This window comes from Anser anser, assembly GCF_964211835.1.
Source record: "Anser anser genome assembly, contig: SUPER_W_unloc_9, whole genome shotgun sequence".
Taxonomy (NCBI): domain Eukaryota; kingdom Metazoa; phylum Chordata; class Aves; order Anseriformes; family Anatidae; genus Anser; species Anser anser.
Genome location: NW_028154223.1, coordinates 253,747 through 271,371, shown reverse-complemented (window position 1 = coordinate 271,371; position 17,625 = coordinate 253,747). Strand labels below are relative to the sequence as shown.

Here is a 17,625-nt window from a genome sequence, read left to right as displayed (position 1 = left end):
GGGAGTGCTGGGTAATGCTCAGAACAAAGGCGTTTTAAAGAAAAGCCCTATTGGGTGCATATTGGCACACTGGAAGGATATTGTCGGAAACTGTGTGCACAGAAAGTAAGAGAACTCTCATTAAGTATGGCAGTCAATGGAAGCTACTATATAAGCTTGAGAATGGAGCTAAATGGCCACTCTATGGATCAATCGACTATAACACTATAACACTATCCTGCAATTAATGTTGTTTTTGAGGAGAGAAGGAAAATGGGATGAAGTGTCGTACGCAGATATGTTTTTCACCCTCTGAAATCATCCAGAGTGGCAAAGGGACTGTGGAATGGTGCCACCACAGGACCCTATGGTACTCGCCCTTGAGCAAGAAAATAATAAAGAACTTAAAATTAATTTGAAGTGGTGCTGCTTGGCATGTAGCATTGGACAAAGATGTACTAAAATAAATAAAGCCCACCAGGCATCAGAACAAGATCTAACTGATCTAACTGAACAAGATCTAACTGAGGCTTAAGCCTCCCTCTCTATCACAGGAACAGGATGCGGACTCGGATGGAACCTCCACTCCCCCGGACAGCCCTGTATCCTCCCATACCAGGAAAAAGTCGGCTCTAACAGTCTTACAAGCACCTCTCCGGGAGGCGGTAGGGTCAGATGGTGGGACGATGTTAATTAAGGTACCATTTTCCACCACTAATTTAGAAGCATGGAGAAGGTTTGCTAAGGATTACAGAAATGATCCGGTAAGTGTAGCCAAACATTTTCAGTTTATTATAAAACAGCATAATCCTGATTGGAGTGCTGTGCAGTTATTATTAGACTACATGACTGAGATGGAGAAGCAACTAATTTTAAAAACTGCAGGAGATTTGGCTGAGAATCATTATGCAACTACTGGAGGGGATTTTAAGGAATATTTTCCCCTTCAGGATCCAAAATGGAATGCAAATAGATCCGCAGATATGGAGATATTACAGGCATTATCGGAGTGAATTTCAAAAGGAATGGAGAGAGCCATTCCCAAAACCATAAACTGGTCAGCACTATACGCAATCAAACAAGGTCCCTCCGAGTCACCATCTGAATTCTTAGATCAACTAAGGGATGTGATGCACCGTAACACACCACTGGATCCTGGGTCAGAGGTAGGAATACAACAGTTAGTCTCTTTGTTTTTGGGACAGTCTACAAGTGATATTAGGCGCAAGCTTCAGAGGCTGCATCCCACAGAAAGCAGAAACCTGGAAGTATTGCTAGATGAGGCATGGAGAGTGTTCAGTAATAGAGAAGAGGATTATAGACAAGGACAATGAAGGGTGGTGGCGGTTGTTAGAGAGGATGAAGAGAGGAAACCTAGACAAGGACTGTTTTGATTCGGCAGGGACCAGTGTGCGATATGCAAAAGATATGGCCACTGGAAAAATGAATGCCCAGAAAAATGGAAAGGCAAGGAGAAGGGACGAAACAACCAGAAAGGAAGAACAGTGGCTCATGTGAAGGAAGACTGATGGGGACCTGGGGAATCCACCCTAGCAGATCCACTGGTTATAATGAAGCTAGGGAAGAAGCAAGAGGAGGTAGAATTTTTGGTTGACACAGGGGCAACGTATTCAGTCTTAAACCAAGCCTTGATGCCCCTGGGAAATGATTATATCATGGTAAAAGGGGCAACTGGCCAAAGTGAGAAGGTGTATTTTTGTGAACCTTTGAGATATAAATTGGGAAAACAATGGGGCATCCACAGATTTCTGTACATGCCCAACTCCCCGAAAGCACTATTGGGGAGAGATTTATTGGAACAATTGGGTGCAATAATTAAATTTGAAAAAGGAGAGATTACTCTGGAGGTAAATGATCACCAGTATATCCAAATAATGAATTTGTCCTTAGCAAGTGTTCCTACGGAAAGAAGAATCAGCGAAGAAATTACGAACCAGGTATATCCTGGGGTATGGGCCACCGATGTACCAGGGAAAGCAAAAAATGCTCCACCTGTCGAGGTCAAACTTAAGGAAGGACAACAGCCAATAAGAATCAAACAGTATCCCCTGAGGAAGGAAGATAGGGAAGGAATTTGACCGTTAATAGAAAAATTTTTAAACTGGGGTTACTAAAGGAATGTGAGTCCAATTTTAACACTCCCATATTACCTGTCCGTAAACCTGATGGGTCATACCGGGTGGTCCAGGACCTCCGGGCTATAAATAAAATAACCGAAGACATTTACCCGGTAGTGGCAAAGCCATACACCTTGCTGACTGTATTGACACCTGATCTAACCTGGTTTACTGTTTTAGACCTGAAGGATGTCTTCTTTTGCCTCCCTCTCCATAAAGCCAGCCAGAAAATATTTGCATTTGAATGGGAAAATCCTAAAAGTGGGTGTAAAACGCAGCTCACTTGGACGGTATTACCACAGGGGTTCAAAAACAGCCCTACCATATTTGGTAATCAACTTGCAAAGGATCTTGAATCCTGGGAAGCCCCGCCTGGGGAAAGGAAGCTGTTACAATATGTGGACGGTATCCTGATTGCCACCAAGACAAAGGACGCTTGTATGACTTGGATGGTGAGTCTGTTGAATTTTTTGGGGTTCCAGGGATACTGGGTATCCAAAAAGAAGGCTCAAGTGATGCAGCGTGAAGTGATTTATCTGGGCTATGAAATCAGTGCAGGACAAAGGACTTTAGGACAGGCCCGGAAAGAAGCAATATGCCAAACTCCGAGACTGCAAACAGTAAAGGAGTTACGAACATTCCTGGGAATGACTGGGTGGTGCCGACTATGGATCTATAACTATGGGTTGCTTGTTAAATCTCTATATGCACTAACAAACACCAAACAGAAACACCTCAAAGGAACACCAAGATGCTAAAAAATGCCTTGATGTCGGCCCCAGCCCTAGAACTCCCAGATGTGAGTAAGCCGTTTTTCCTTTTTTTCCCATGAGAAGAAGGGGATTGCCCTAGGAATACTGGCACAATATCTCGGCCCATATCGACAAGCAGTTGCCTACTTTTCCAAGCAGCTGGATGCAACTGCAAAAGGTTGGCCTGGATGTTTGCGAGCGGTTGCGGCTGTAGTGCTAAACATCCAGGAAGCTCGAAAATTCACCCTGGGCCAGAAAATGACTGTGTTGATGTCCGGTACAGTATCTGAAGAATTGGAAGCAAAAGGTGGACACTGGCTTTTCCCACAAAGGTTCTTGAGATATCAGGTTATAATGGTAGAACAGGATGATGTGGAGATAGTAGTCACTAACATTGTCAATCCAGCCTCTTTCCTCAGCAGAAACCTAGGAGAACCAGTGCATCATGACCGTCTGGAAACCACTGAGGCAACATATTTGAGTCATTTGGACCTGAGAGACAGCCCTATGGAGAATACGGAAAACTGGTTCACTGATGGAAGCAGCTATGTCCTAAGCGGTAAAAGGCATGCTGGATATGCCATCACCACCAGTTGGGAAGTGATAGAGTCGGGACCTTTGCCCATAAACACCTCGGCACAGAAGGCAGAAATAATTGCACTGACCCACACCTTGGAATTGGCCCGAGGCAAAGTTGTGAATATCTATATCAATTCGAGATATGCTTTTGGGGTCATACATGCACATGGAGCAATCTGGAAAGAGAGAGGATTATTGAACTCACAAGGAAAAATATCAAGCATGCAGAGGAGATCTTGAAACTATTGGAGGCAGTCCAGCTCCCTGAGAAAGTGACGATTGTGCACATTAAGGCACACCAGAAAGTGAACTCAGAGTTGGAAAGAGGAAATGAGCTGGCAGAGAGGCAAAACAGGTAGCCAAGGTAAAGGTAAGAACAGAAGGGGCTTTGGTCTCTGATGGGCAAATCTCTCTAGAAGATAAGCCAGAATACACTAAGGAAGATCAAAAGCTTATCGCAGATTTGGAAGGATCATATAATAAAGAAGGGTGGGCTCACACCCCACAAGGGAAACTAATTATTCCCTCCTATTTAACATGGCCCCTGATAAGGGAAGAACATAGGAAGAGGCATGGGGGGCAGAGTCCCTATATAAACACCTGACTAGAGACATTGTAGCTAGAAATTTATACACCACTGTGAGACAAGTGACTCGGCAGTGTGATCTTTGTCTCCAGACCAATCCCAAGAGCACCCCCAAACCGGAAATGGGCCAAATTGGGAAGGGCAGTGGGCCTGGGCAACAATGGCAGATTGATTTTACAGAACTTCCAAGAAAAGGGGGGTATCAATATTTATTAGTATTAACTGATACCTTTTCAGGTTGGCCAGAGGCATTCCCCACCAGGACAGCCAAGGCTCGGGAGGTAGTTAGGATATTATTACAAGAGATAATACTGCATTTTGGGGTTCCAGCAACCATGTCTTCTGATAGAGGACCACACTTTATCTCAAAAATGGTACAGGAAATCAACTGCCATTTGGGCATAGACTGGCAACTTCATACTCCATATCGCCCTCAATCGAGTGGCCAAGTAAAAAAAAATGAACCACTTAATTAAACAGCAGATTGTGAGGTTGGGGCAAGAAACTAGCTTGACCCGGCCTCAGTCCCTTCCCTTGGCTCTCTTGCGCATACGAACTAAGCCAAGGAAGGACTAAGCCCTTTTGAGATCTTGTATGGGCGACCTTATGGAATACAGAAAGGAATGTCCACACAGGTTGGGGATGAAATCATGACCTCTTATATGGTGGCATTAGGCAAACAACTCAGTAAAACTGAGAAACACGTGGCTGGGACTCGAAGTAGGGGGTTTAGATAGTCCAGTGCATGATATACAACCTGGGGATTATGTGTATGTAAAGTCTCTTGCAGAAAAGACCCTAGAGCCACGATGGGAAGGACCATTCCAGGTACTCCTGACAACTTTTACTGCAATCAAAATTAAAGAGCAACCCGCCTGGATTCATCATGCTCGAGTTAAGAAAGCTCTCACGTCAGGATGGATGTCAAAACCAGCTGGGGGATTGCGGCTACAATTGTGACGCTCATAGGACTGCAAGATGCCACACAGGACTATGAAAAATGGAAAAAACACAGGTTGAGGCAGAAAGTAGAGAATGGAGAGTATTTCTTTCAGGGACCAGGGGATAAAAATTAAGTTAGTAGAGATGGAGGAAAAGAATTTCCTAAAGTAGACAGAAAAGGGGGGATTGAAGTAAGAACTGGATGCTAAAGGGATTTCTACAGGTACTGTAAACTAATCAGGACTGAGGCAGGAGGGCTCTGGAAGATAAGGGATTTCTATAGGTATTGTGAACTAATCAGGAGAGGACTGAGACAATGGAAATGATTTCCCGGAACTCATTGTAATAAAGATCACCCTTTCAGGGAGAGGTTATGAATATGCATATGCGATCCCTTACCTGTGTAACCCCTTCTGTATAAACACAAGATGAACTACTGTGGTGGGTGCACACGATTGTGGTGGGACTACCCCCCGTGCTGCCCAGCGCTGAATAAGCATACCTACTTTGCAACTTTACAGGTTGTGGAGTCTGTTTTCCGCAAGTCACTTTTACATCTTATGGCAGTATGCTAATTATAAATGAAAAAGAATGGGGTGGGTGCATGACCATTTATTGATGCCTACTGTTATTAATCTTCTGTGGATAGCAGTAGCATCAATATGACTAGTTTCTCTCTAACAACAACCTCCTTATTCCAGCAATATGTTGGTGAATATTCCAAATATTCAAATATCCTTCCATTCAAAGCACAAAAATCCACCACAAATCCCACTGTGTTTTATATCAGTTTTCTCTCCTCCAGGTGCTGGATCTTTTCCATCTTTACAGTTCCAGTACAGAAATACCTTCCATCTTCAAAGAGGTTTGTTAAGTAAGTTTCATCCATTCATCTTACTCTTACATCATTTAAGCCCAAATCCACTCATTTTCCTGAGAAGACGAATCTGATCACTTCCTGATCAAGATTCTACATTCTTAGAATATAAGATCCCAATAGGTAAATATGCATTAGCCCGTGCCTCCTTTGGTGCTTTATACAAATACTCATTGCCTCAGTTATCAGATTTTCTAATTGGAAAGCAAGCAGTAAATTTAAATGCCTTCATAGTACTCTGACTCTTCACTCGAAAATCCTAGGAAGCACAGAAAATAAAAAAACTCCTGATTCAAAACATCATCTTCAGTGCAGTACACAAATCTCTACAGTCATGCTAACTTTCTCCTCCTACCCAAGGAAGATGCAGAATGGACATTTTAAAAGACAATATGAAAATGGTCCCCTTAAAAAAATATCTTAAATCTAGTGGTTTGAGCACTAGAAGTTTGAACAGTAGGCTTGAAGTAAGAAATAGATGCTAAAGGATTAACTGTAGAACTATAGCAGATCTAGAGAAGTCACCCAATGCTGATTTTGCAAGTTTTAGCTAACACAGATATATATTGTAAATCAACCACAAGGACAGGACTGAGGTAGGGAATATCAACGCAAAGACCCTAAAAGATAAGTGAAGAAAAGACTTCATACCAGCAAGATAAGGGAAGAAAAGACTCCATACACACAGATAATAGAACCAGCAAGAACTGGCTTGGCCTGCTGAAGTCTGTAAATGAGAGGAAGGGTCAAAAGTTTAACAGCAAGGAAGACTTCTGGCCTTCATCAAAAGACCACCAGAGTACGCTGGATGACCACCCGGAGAACTCTAGTGTGCATGCGAATAGTGGGTGGGAACCTATGTTAATGATTCTTCGGATACCTAATGAATATGCAAGAGACCGGGGGGGGGAAGTGAAATGAATATGTGTATATCCCATCAATATAAGCACCCTGGCAGTAACCCTTGCTGGGCAAGTTAGGAGGAGTGATCCCCCTTGCACCCAGCGCTGCAATAAACATACCTGCTTTATAACTCTCCTCGAGTTGTAAAGTTTGTTTCCATGCGTCAGGCTCAACACTCCTTATCACAGTAGGCTAAAGAAGGGACCCTGAAACCTGATAAATCAATGTTTCTGCATTGGCATGGGCATGAGTGTCTCAACCATGAGATACCTACTTCTCTGCATGACTTAAGACATATGATTCCACTTTAGGACATAGAGTCTAGTTTTATTTATTTATTCTAGTCAAGCTTTTCAGCAATCACCTACTAAGGGCATTTAGACAGAAAGTAGTTCTACAAAAAGCAAAGGGTTACAGAAATTGTGTACTGACCTTGACCTACAATGAGTTTATGTACAGGTACCCGTAATATATAGCAATCTCTTAGCAGAGAAGTTCCTAAAGACTTGATACAGAACTTTTTACAAGAGGAATATGGAAAGAATGCCATCCAGGGGGACTGTGACAGGCTTGAGAGGTGAGCCAATGCAAACCTCATGAGGTTCAACAAGACCAAGTGCAAGGTTCTGCACCTGGGCTGGGGGAATCCCAAACCTGAATACAAGCTGGACAATGAGCAGATCAAGAACAGCCATAAAGAGAAGGATATGGGGGTATTAGTGGATGAAAAACTGAATATAAGCTGGCAGTGTGCACTTGTAGCCCAGAAAGCCAGTTGTAACCTGGACTGCATCAAAAGAAGTATAGCTATCAGGTCTAGGGAGGTGATTCTCCCCTTTTTACTCCAATCTCATGAGACCCCACCTGGAGTACTGCATTCAGCTCTGGGGCCCCCAACACAAAAAGGACATGGACCTGTTAGAGCAGGTCCAAAGGAGGGTCGCGAGGATGCTCAGAGGTCTGGAACACCTCTCCTATGAAGACACACTAAGAGAGTTGAGGTTGTTCAGCCTGGAAAAGAGAAGACTCCGGGGAGACCTTATTGCAACCTTTCAGTACCTAAAGGGGGCTTATAAGGAAGATGAAGAATGAGGAATGAGGAGGAATGAGGAATGAAGAAAATGAAGGAAGTCACTTTTTATTTAAGTGTTTTAAGATGACCAGGTGTACGAAAAATACAAACTTCCCTAATGACATTTCACATATTGAATGTGTATATATAGCAGATACACCAGAAGAATGTAGATACAAAGAAATGTCCTAAAGGTAAATTAAGCTGAAACTCCTACCTCATCCTCCAAGAACTGTTTGGCAGACTGCTTTTTCAAACTGAATCATTCAGTGAAATTAAATACTCAACTTTTTTTTTTTTTAAAAAGCTTTTTCATTTTTTTGAAATTTGTTCTAATGACTTAACAGTCTTCAAAAATGTAGATTTTTATATAAAAAATGGGATTAGTGGAACTGTTAAACTTGCTTATAAGGGAATGTTGCAAGCTTGCTTATCTTTGCTGACAAGATGCACAAAAGATTTATTTAAAACTTCAGTTTAGAATCATAGAATCATAGAACCATTTAGGCTGGAAAAGACCTCTAAGATCATCTGGTCCAACCTTTAACCTAGCATTGCCAAGTCCACCACTAAACAATGTCACTAAGCACTACATCTACAAATTTTTTTGAAGACCTCCAGGGATGGTGACTCAACCACTTCCCTGGGCAGCGTATTCCAATGCCGCATAACCCTTTCAGTGAATAAATTTTTCCTAATATCCAACCTAAACCTCCCCTAGTGCAACTTGAGGCCATTCCCTCTAGTCTTAGCACTTGGTGCTTGGGAGAAGAGACCAATCCCCACCTCGCTACAGCCTCCTTTAAAGTAATTGTTAGAGTACGATAAGGTCTCCCCGAGCTCCCTCAGCCGCTCCTCATAAGACTTGTTCTCTAGACCCTTCACCAGCTTCGTTGTCCTTCTTTGGACATGGTCCAGCACCTTGATATCCTTCTTGTAGTGAGGGGCCCAAAACTGAACACAGTATTCAAGCTGCGGTCCAACACACTGCTGGCTCATTTTCAGCCAGCTATTGACCAATACCCCCAGGTCCCTTTCCAGCCACTCTTCCCCCAGAGTGTAGCATTGCATGGGGTTGTTGTGCCCTAAGTACAGGACCCAGCACTTAGCCTTGTTCAGCCTCATACAGTTGGCTTCGGCCCATCGGTCCAGCCTATCTAGATCCCTCTGCAGAGCCTTCCTATGCTCAAGCAGATCAACACTTGTGCCTAACTTGGTGTCGCCTGCAAACTTACTGAGGGTGCACTTGATCTCATTGTCTAGATCACTGAAAAAGATATTGAAGAGAACTGGCCCCAGTACTGAGCCCTGGGGACACCACTAGTGACCGGCCTCCAACTGGATTTAACTCCATTCACCACGACTCTTTGGGCCCAGCCATCCAGCCAGCTTTTAACCTAATGAAGTGTACACCAATCCAAGCCATGAGCAGCCAGTTTCTCCAGGAGAATGCTGTAGGAAATAGTGTCAAAAGCCTTACTGAAGTCAAGGTAGAACACATCCACAGCTTTTCCCTCATTCACTGAAAGTCACTTTGTCATAGAAGGAGATCAGGTTCGTCAAGCAGGACCTGCCTTTCATAAACCCATGCTGACTGGGCCTGATCACCTGGTTGCCCTGTAAGTGTTGTATGATGGCGCTCAAGATAATCTGCTCCATGAGCTTCCCCAGCACCAAAGTCAGACTGACAGACCTGTAGATCCCTGGATCCTCCTTCCAGCCCTTCTTGTAGATGGGCATCACATTTGCTAGTTGCCAGTTGACTGGGACTTCCCCTGATAGCCAGGACTGCTGATAAATGATGGAAAGTGGCTTGGCAAGCACTTCTGCCAACTCCCTCAGTACCCTCGTCTGGATCCCATCTGGCCCCATAGACTTGCATACATCTAAGCGGTTTAGCAGGTTGAGCAGGTTGCTAACCATTTCCTTGTGGATTATGATGGCTTCATTCTGCTCCCTGTCCCTATCTACCAGCTCAGGTGCCTGGATACCTGGAGAATAACTGGTCTTGCTACTAAAGACTGAGACAAAGAAGGCATTAAGTACCTCAGCCTTTTCCTCATTTCTTGTCACTATGTTTCCCCCAACATCCAATAAAGGAGGGAGATTCTCCTTAGTCCTCCTTTTGTTGCTAATGTATTTATAAAAACATCTTTTATTGTCTTTAAAAGCAGTAGATGCTGTTAAACTACTTAATCTCTGACATCAGCACTACAATTAATCCTTAGCAGAGCAAGCACTTTATATCATTGAAATATCTACTCCTATGATTAATTCTGGAAGCATGCTGAAAGCTCCTTCCCATTCCCTTTCCTCTTCCTTCCTCGTAACAGTTTTGGCAATACTCTAGAAAGAGCACTTAAATACAGCAAGGAAAGATGCCAGATATGGGGACTAGAGGCCGTTATAAGACAATGGGAGACACAGAAAAGGATTATTTTTCCCATATATTTTCTGGTCCTTGATTGAAGTATTTACATTTAATAAAACACTTTTTGTAAGTACTTCTTTTTGAGATTCCATCAGATTTGAAACTGGAAGCTAGTACAACTTCAAAGTTTTGTGAACCAGTATAACAAATGCCTGAATTGTCAACATCTAGAGAATGTAAACATTGAAATCATTTTAGTCAGGAAACAAGTGAAAGTCTACAAAGAATGCAAATAGATTTTAAATGCATATACAACTTCTGGCAGGCCAGAAAAGCATCAAGATTTCTCAAATAGCAGGACTTGCACCAGTTCTTTATATTTACTTCATGGATGCAGCAAGTACAATGACAATAACCAGATCATTTAAGGTAAGAATAAAAATCATCGTACCATTGAAAAAAATGTTTTTTTAAAAAAGTGCTAAAATTATGATGAGTGAGAATCAGCAACATAATGTTGACTTAACCATTAAATAGCCATAGAACTTGGAAAAAACAATACTGGGGCACACCTAACTGGAAAAGCATTGTGCTCCACCATACTCCTAAAGCAGATAACATGTGCAAGAAAAAAATACAATTACCTATGACAAATTTCAGTTCGCAATATGATACAGCTGTTTCAACAGAAGTTTGTAGTGGAAATAGCTTTGGACACAGAATAGGAAATTCCATCTTGACAAGTTTGCATTAAATATTTGTGTGAATTAAATTAAGTACAACTCAGAGAATCATGAAAAGCAACTAACGTATGATAATCTGAGTATGAATGAGAGCTTCCTGTCACACATTTAAATAACTATTCTTGTAGTTTTCTGCTTAGAAAAGAGCATAAATATCAGTCTTATATCAGACGAATTTTATATCACACATGAATTTTCAGTGAAGAAGTTTAGACACACCTACATTTTTCCTTACTGCTGTTACTGTTACGTAAAAAATCCCCATCAGAGCGCATCGTAAGGAAATCATCTTCATTATCTTCCACCACTAAATTTGAGAGAGAGAGAGATTATGTTATGGGAGTGAGATTTTTTTTCCAATTCTTTATTAAGCAAGAAAGATTTAAGGTCATCTTCATGGCTGTGGTGACTTTACTCAGCTGGGCAGCTGAGCTCCACCACAACCACTCTCTCACTCCCCCTCATCAAAGGGAAAGGGGGAGACAATATGATGAAAAGGGTCCAAGGGTTGAGATAAGGACAGAGAGATCACTCAACAATTATCGTCACGGGCAAAACAGACTCGGCATAGGGAGATTAATGTAATTTGTTAACTATTACTAACAAGCTAGAGCAGTGAGAAACTAAAAAACAAAAACAAAACAAAACAAAACAAACAAACAACAACAAAAAACTAAAACCATGTTCCACCCATCCACCCTCCTCCACCTCCTCCCCCCGAGTGGCGCAGGGGAACAAGGAATGGGGGTTGCAGTCAGTCCATAATGCTTCATCTCCTCTGCTCCTTCACAGTCATTCACTGCCCCTGCTCCAACATGGGGTCCCTCCCATGGGATGCAGTTCTTCCCGAACTGATCCTGCGTGGGCTTCCCACAGGCAGCAGCTCTTCAAGAACTACTCCAACATGGGTCTGTACCATGGGTGTCCATCCGTCAGGAACACACTATTCCAACATGGGTCCCGCACGGGCAGCAGTTCCTGCCAGGTCACCTGCTCCTGCATGGTCTCCTCTCCACGGGCTACAGGTCTGGCCTGGAGCCTGCTCTGGCAGGGGCTCTCCATAGGCTGCAGCCTCCTTCAGGTCAGATCCACCTGCTCCACTGTGGTCTCCTCCACAAGCTGCAGCATGGAAATCTGCTCCACCTTGGTACACCATGGGCTGCAGGGGAACAACCTGCTTCACCATGGTCCTCTCCAGAGGCCACAGGGGAACTTCAGCTCCAGAGCCTGAAGCACCTCCTTCCCCTCCTTCTTCACTGACCTTGGTGTCTGCAAGGCTGTTTCTCACTCCTCTCTCTCCCAGCTGCTGTTGTGCAGCAGCTTTTTCCCTGTCTTAAATCTGCTCTCACAGAGGTGCAAACAACATCACTTATTGGCTCAGTTCTGGGCAGCAGTGGGTCCCTTTGGAGTCGGCTGAAACTGGTCCTTATCTAACATGAGGCAGCTTCTGGACTCCTCACAGAGGCCACCCCCTGCAGGTCCCCCCCCCCCCAAATCCTTGCCACATAAACCCAATACACTGGCTTAGCAACTTTTAAGTTTTTTCTATAATAAATCGTCATTAAACTTTTGTTTGTTTGTTTGTTTGTTTTCCAGCAGTAAACTAATTTGACTTCATCTTATGGGAGTAAACAATTACTGTTCTATAACATCAAGTGCTTAAAAGACCATTTATTCTAGTAAGGTTGGCACCTGTAGCTGCCAAAGTTAAGCAGATTTTTATGGGAATCCAGCTTCCGAAGTGAAAATAGTTAACACTGTTTATGCAGAAATATCTGTGATTAATCACTATACTATGTTTAAGATACATATTTCCTTAATATGGCATCTAATGCTACAGTAACTATTTCAAGGGTGATTGCTTACTGTGTAAAAATTTAGATTCTATCAAGTTAGGAGTTTTCAATTACAGTTTTACCTTTATCTCTCTGGAGTTCATCTTTAGAAACTGCATCTGCACAGGCATCAAAGTATTTCTGCAAAGTATCGACTTGTCTACACAAGATGTCTCTAAAGGTTTCCATTTCAGCAAGCTTCTCACGTAAGCTATGGCCCTTCTGAAAATGCAAGAGAAAAAAGCCTCAAATGCTTTTACATACTCAACAACAGTTCAATGCCTAAATAAAAAAATAAATGATTTCTGCAGGTATGAAGAAGAAATTCTTCAGGCACACTAAGGACATTTCAGATATCAGTAGCTATGAAATAATGTTAATATTAGAAGAACATGGTTATAGGAAACCATATATAAGTATTTCTTACTCATTTTGTCCACTGGTCTCAGTTTTTCTTCTTGACTGTATGTGCTACTTTGGAGCATTCAACAAAAGCTTATTAAAAATGCAGTCTTGCATACTACCAGGTTTGTGCCTATTTGCCTGAAAATAGTCAGTGCTAGTTTAAGATCTTGGTTCTAATCTTTACTCCCCTTTCTTGTGTTGGTCCTTTTGTGCTCTCCCAGAAGTACAACCCACCCAAGTTCAAATGTTAAAGATTTATATGCATGAAACAAGGAAAGCCATAATTTGTCAATCAGTATTAATCAAATTTGTTAAGTCACAGGCTCAGCATTCCTTTTCATTTAGAAGCCCTGATATTCTCAGGAGTACACTAAGAAAGGTTAGTAAATCCTCTCACAAGTCTGATTTTCTCGTCATTAGAAGATGACACTGTAGTCTGAAAGGGATAAGTGCACAGAGGCACGTGAAACCTTCCTATATGATCTATTCATCATCACATGCTGAATTATTGCTTATAGTAAACCAAAGATTTGGTATTTTTTCCTTTAATTGTGTGAATGAGTCTTCACATAGCTTATCTTCTTTCCAGTTGCATAAGTGTCTTATTTTCACACCAATGCTAAGAAAATGTTATTTACTAACCTTGAACGAAGAAGTGGATGTTGCAGAGTATCCACTTGCTCCAGAAACAAGAGACACCACGGAGCCATGATGTCGTAAACTTGACTCTGATCCATAGCCAGATTCAGTCTAAAACAAACAAACAAAAACATCAACAACAAACACCAAAAAACAAACTAGAATGGTAGGGATTTGCATAATGCATGGTTTCGCTGTTTGTGTTAAGCTGCTTGCATGTGCCTGCTGTGAGCTGGATGACTTGTCTCTGCATCAGTTTTAAAGCAACATTTATTTTTCATTTCTTCTGATAAGTATTGATCTAATTTTATTTCTTCCCTTTATCTTTTAAAACATAACTGTGCGAGTAAAGCACAGACTCATGGGAAAGCTCCCCCCACTTAAAAAATATCAAATAAAGCAAATTATTCTTCCACATCTCCAAGAATTATTTTGATTATGTCTTGATTTAGTGCCTGTCAAGCACTTCAAAGGATGTTTGCCTACCAAGGAAGGTATTTTCACTTAGCATTATAAATTATTTATTATTTTGCATAACACAAGCAGCAGGCAGCCCCTCTCTAAGACGTACAGCTCATCCTAGGAGGTGATGAAACAGACATTATGATACTATTGACTTGCGGAAAACGGACTCCACAATCAGTAAGACTGTAAAGTAGGTATGTTTATTCAGCGCTGGGCAGCACGGGGGGTAGTCCCACCAAAGTTGTGTATACCCGATGCAGCAACTTGCCATGGTTATATGCAGTAAAGAGTTACATATGCATGAAGTTTCACAATGCACCTATACATATGCATGACCTGTCCCCGCTTCGTATTAAAATTAGTTCCAATGAGTCATTTCCATGAACTCCTCCCATCTGCGCTTGCGCAGTGTATTCTGGTGGTGGTCATCGGGGGTCGTGGGGATGAAGGTTGATAACTCTTCCTTGTCACCACTAGTTGACCTCTTGTCTTTGCACAGACTCAGTTGCTCCTTGACTCTTGTCCATCCGCAGGACCAGCTTCTGCCAGTTTCTTAAGATAGGCTCACACTCTTATTAGGAGACTGACCTTGGTAAGGGGCCCAAGGCTTCTTGCTTTAGCTAATTTGCACAATGCACCATAGTTAGCAAAGACACTAAGTAGCATCCACTAGTTTAATACTGTCAGCGCTCTCTCTCTACCTGATAAGATTCTCCTAACTCCCTCTCTCACTATAACTCTAATCACATTCTCTGCAGTATTTATGAAAAAAAAATCCTACTAAAACATTTAAGAGATCGCAACACAGTATCTTATAAAAACAAGAGTGTAATAGAAAACAAGTAAATAAAAACAAAAACACAGCAAAAGAGCTGGAAGGTACCGGAAAAGCTGGACTTTGTGGAGACTAAGCAGAAGAGGTCTGTTGAACACCCATGTTCCAAGGGTGATTTTTAGACTCACTGCAAACATTTCAACATGTACTTGAAGAAAGAGTGAAAGCAGAGTGACCACAAAATGGTAGAGTTCTCTATTCTTGGCGAAGTCAGGAAGGGGACCAGTAAAACCGTCTTGGACTTCCAGAGGGCAGACTTTGAGCTGTTCAGGACATTGGTTGGCAGAGTCCCTGGGGAGGTGGTTCTGAAGGGCAGAGGAGTCCAGGAAGGCTGGGCACTCTTCAAGAAGGAAATCTTAATGGCTCAAGAGTGGTCTGTCCCCACGTGCCCAAAGACGAGCCGGCGCGGAAGAAGACCGGCCTGGCTGAACAGAGAGTTGTGGCTCGAGCTTAGGAGAAAAAAGAGGGTTTATAATCTTTGGAGAAGAGGGTGGGCCACTCAGGAGGACTATAAGGATGTTGCGAGGCTGTGCAGGGACAAAATTAGAAAGGCCAAAGCTCATCTGGAGCTCAATCTGGCTGCTGCCGTTAAAGATAACAAAAAATGTTTTTACAAATACATCAACACCAAAAGGAGGACTAAGGAGAATCTCCATCCTTTACTGGATGCGGGGGAAACTTAGTGACGAGAGATGAGGAAAAGGCTGAGGTGCTTCATGCCTTCTTTGCCTCAGTCTTTAGCAGCAAGACCAGTTGTTCTCTGGATACCTGGTACCCTGAGCTGGTGGAAGGGGATGGGGAGCAGGATGTGGCCCTCACTATCCACGAGGAAATGGCTGGTGACCTGCTACAGCACTTGGATGTACGCAAGTCGATGGGGCTGGATGGGATCCACCCGAGGGTACTGAGAGAACTGGTGAAGGAGCTGGCCAAGCCGCTTTCCATCATTTATTGGCAGTCCTGGCTATCAGGGGAGGTCCCAGTCGACTGGCGGCTAGCAAATGTGACGCCCATCTACAAGAAGGGCCTGAGGGTAGACCCAGGGAACTATAGGCCTGTTAGTTTGACGTCAGTGCCAGGGAAGCTCATGGAACAGATTATCTTGAGTGTCATCATACAGCACTTACAGGGCAACCAGGCGATCAGGCCCAGTCAGCATGGGTTTATGAAAGGCAGGTCCTGCTTGACGAACCTGATTGTTGTGGTTTAACCTGGCCAGCAGCTAAACACCACGCAGCCGTTCGCTCACCCTCCCCCCTCCCTCTCTGGGATGGGGGAGAGAAACGGGAAAGTGAAGCCGGTGAGTTGAGATAAAGACAGTTTATTAAGACAGGAATATAATAATAATAATAATAATAATAGTGATAATGATAATAGTATTAATAATAATAATGTGTAAGAAAACAAGTGATGCACAATGCAATTGCTCACCACCCGCTGACCGATGCCCAGCCTATCCCCGAGCAGCCCGGCCCCCCACCCCGGCCAGCCACCCCTATATATTGTTTAGCATGACGTCAGATGGTATGGAATACCCCTTTGGCCAGTTTGGGTCAGCTGTCCTGGGTCTGTCCCCTCCCAGCTCCTGCTGCACCCCTAGCCTGCTCGCTGGCAGGACAGAGCGAGAAGCGGAAAAGTCCTTGGCCTGGTGTAAACACTGCTCTGCAACAATTAAAACATCAGCATGTTATCAGCGCTCTTCTCATCCTAATCCAAAACATAGCACCCTACCAGCTACTAGGAGGAAAATTAACTCTGTCCTAACTGGAACCAGGACACTGATCTCCTTCTATGACGAAGTGACACACTTAGTGGATGAGGGAAAGGATGTGGTCTACCTTGACTTCAGTAAGGCTTTTGATACCGTTTTCCACAACATTCTCCTCAAGAAACTGGCTGCCTGTGGCTTGGACTGGTGTACGCTTCGTTGGGTTAAAAACTGGTTGGATAGCCGGGCTCAAAGAGTTGTGGTGAATGGAGTCAAATCCAGTTGGAGGCCGGTCACTAGTGGAGTCCCCCAGGGCTCAGTACTGGGGCCAGTCCTCTTTAATATCTTTATCGATGATCTGGATGAGGGGATTGAGTAAGTAAGACTTCAGTAAGTTTGCAGACAACACCAAGTTAGGTGCGTGTGTCCATCTGCTCGAGGGCAGGAAGGCTCTGCAGGAGGATCTGGATGGGCTGGACCGATGGGCTGAGGTCAACTGTATGAAGTCCAACAAGGCCAAGTGCCAGGTCCTGCACAACAACCCCAAGCAGAGCTACAGGCTGGGAGATGAATGGCTGGAAAGCTGCCTGGCAGAGAAGGACCTGGGAGTATTGGTTGATAGCCGGCTGAATATGAGCCAGCAGTGTGCTCAGGTGGCCAAGAAGGCCAACGGCATCCTGCCTTGTATAAGAAGCAGCGTGGCCAGCAAGTCTAGGGAAGTGATTGTGCCCCTGTACTCGGCTCTGGTGAGGCTGCACCTCGAGTACTGTGTTCCGTTTTGGGCCCCTTGCTACAA

General features: G+C 43.4%; 2 protein-coding genes and 1 long non-coding RNA gene across 4 annotated transcripts in view; 1 reads left to right on the top strand and 2 right to left on the bottom strand.

The window, feature by feature from the left end:
* LOC310888967 (ceramide transfer protein-like) overlaps positions 1 to 7,585 on the top strand; it is a 77,703-nt gene extending 70,118 nt beyond the window's left edge. For both annotated transcript variants that reach the window (XM_083852678.1, XM_083852679.1), the window contains one exon: positions 534 to 7,585. The gene's annotated coding sequence lies outside the window, so the exon portion shown is untranslated. The remainder of the gene's footprint in view (positions 1 to 533) is intronic.
* Positions 1 to 13,927, bottom strand: part of LOC310888966 (ceramide transfer protein-like) — a 36,211-nt gene extending 22,284 nt beyond the window's left edge. The window contains exons 1-3 of the mRNA XM_083852677.1: positions 13,825 to 13,927; positions 12,861 to 12,999; positions 11,162 to 11,249 (exon numbers count right to left, since the gene is read on the bottom strand). Of these exons, the coding sequence (XP_083708803.1) occupies positions 11,162 to 11,249; positions 12,861 to 12,999; positions 13,825 to 13,919 (322 nt within the window). The 5' untranslated portion in view covers positions 13,920 to 13,927. The remainder of the gene's footprint in view (positions 1 to 11,161; positions 11,250 to 12,860; positions 13,000 to 13,824) is intronic.
* The window catches only part of LOC310888970, a 306,398-nt gene that overhangs the window by 35,096 nt on the left and 253,677 nt on the right, over positions 1 to 17,625 (bottom strand). The gene's annotated exons all lie outside the window — the stretch shown is intronic.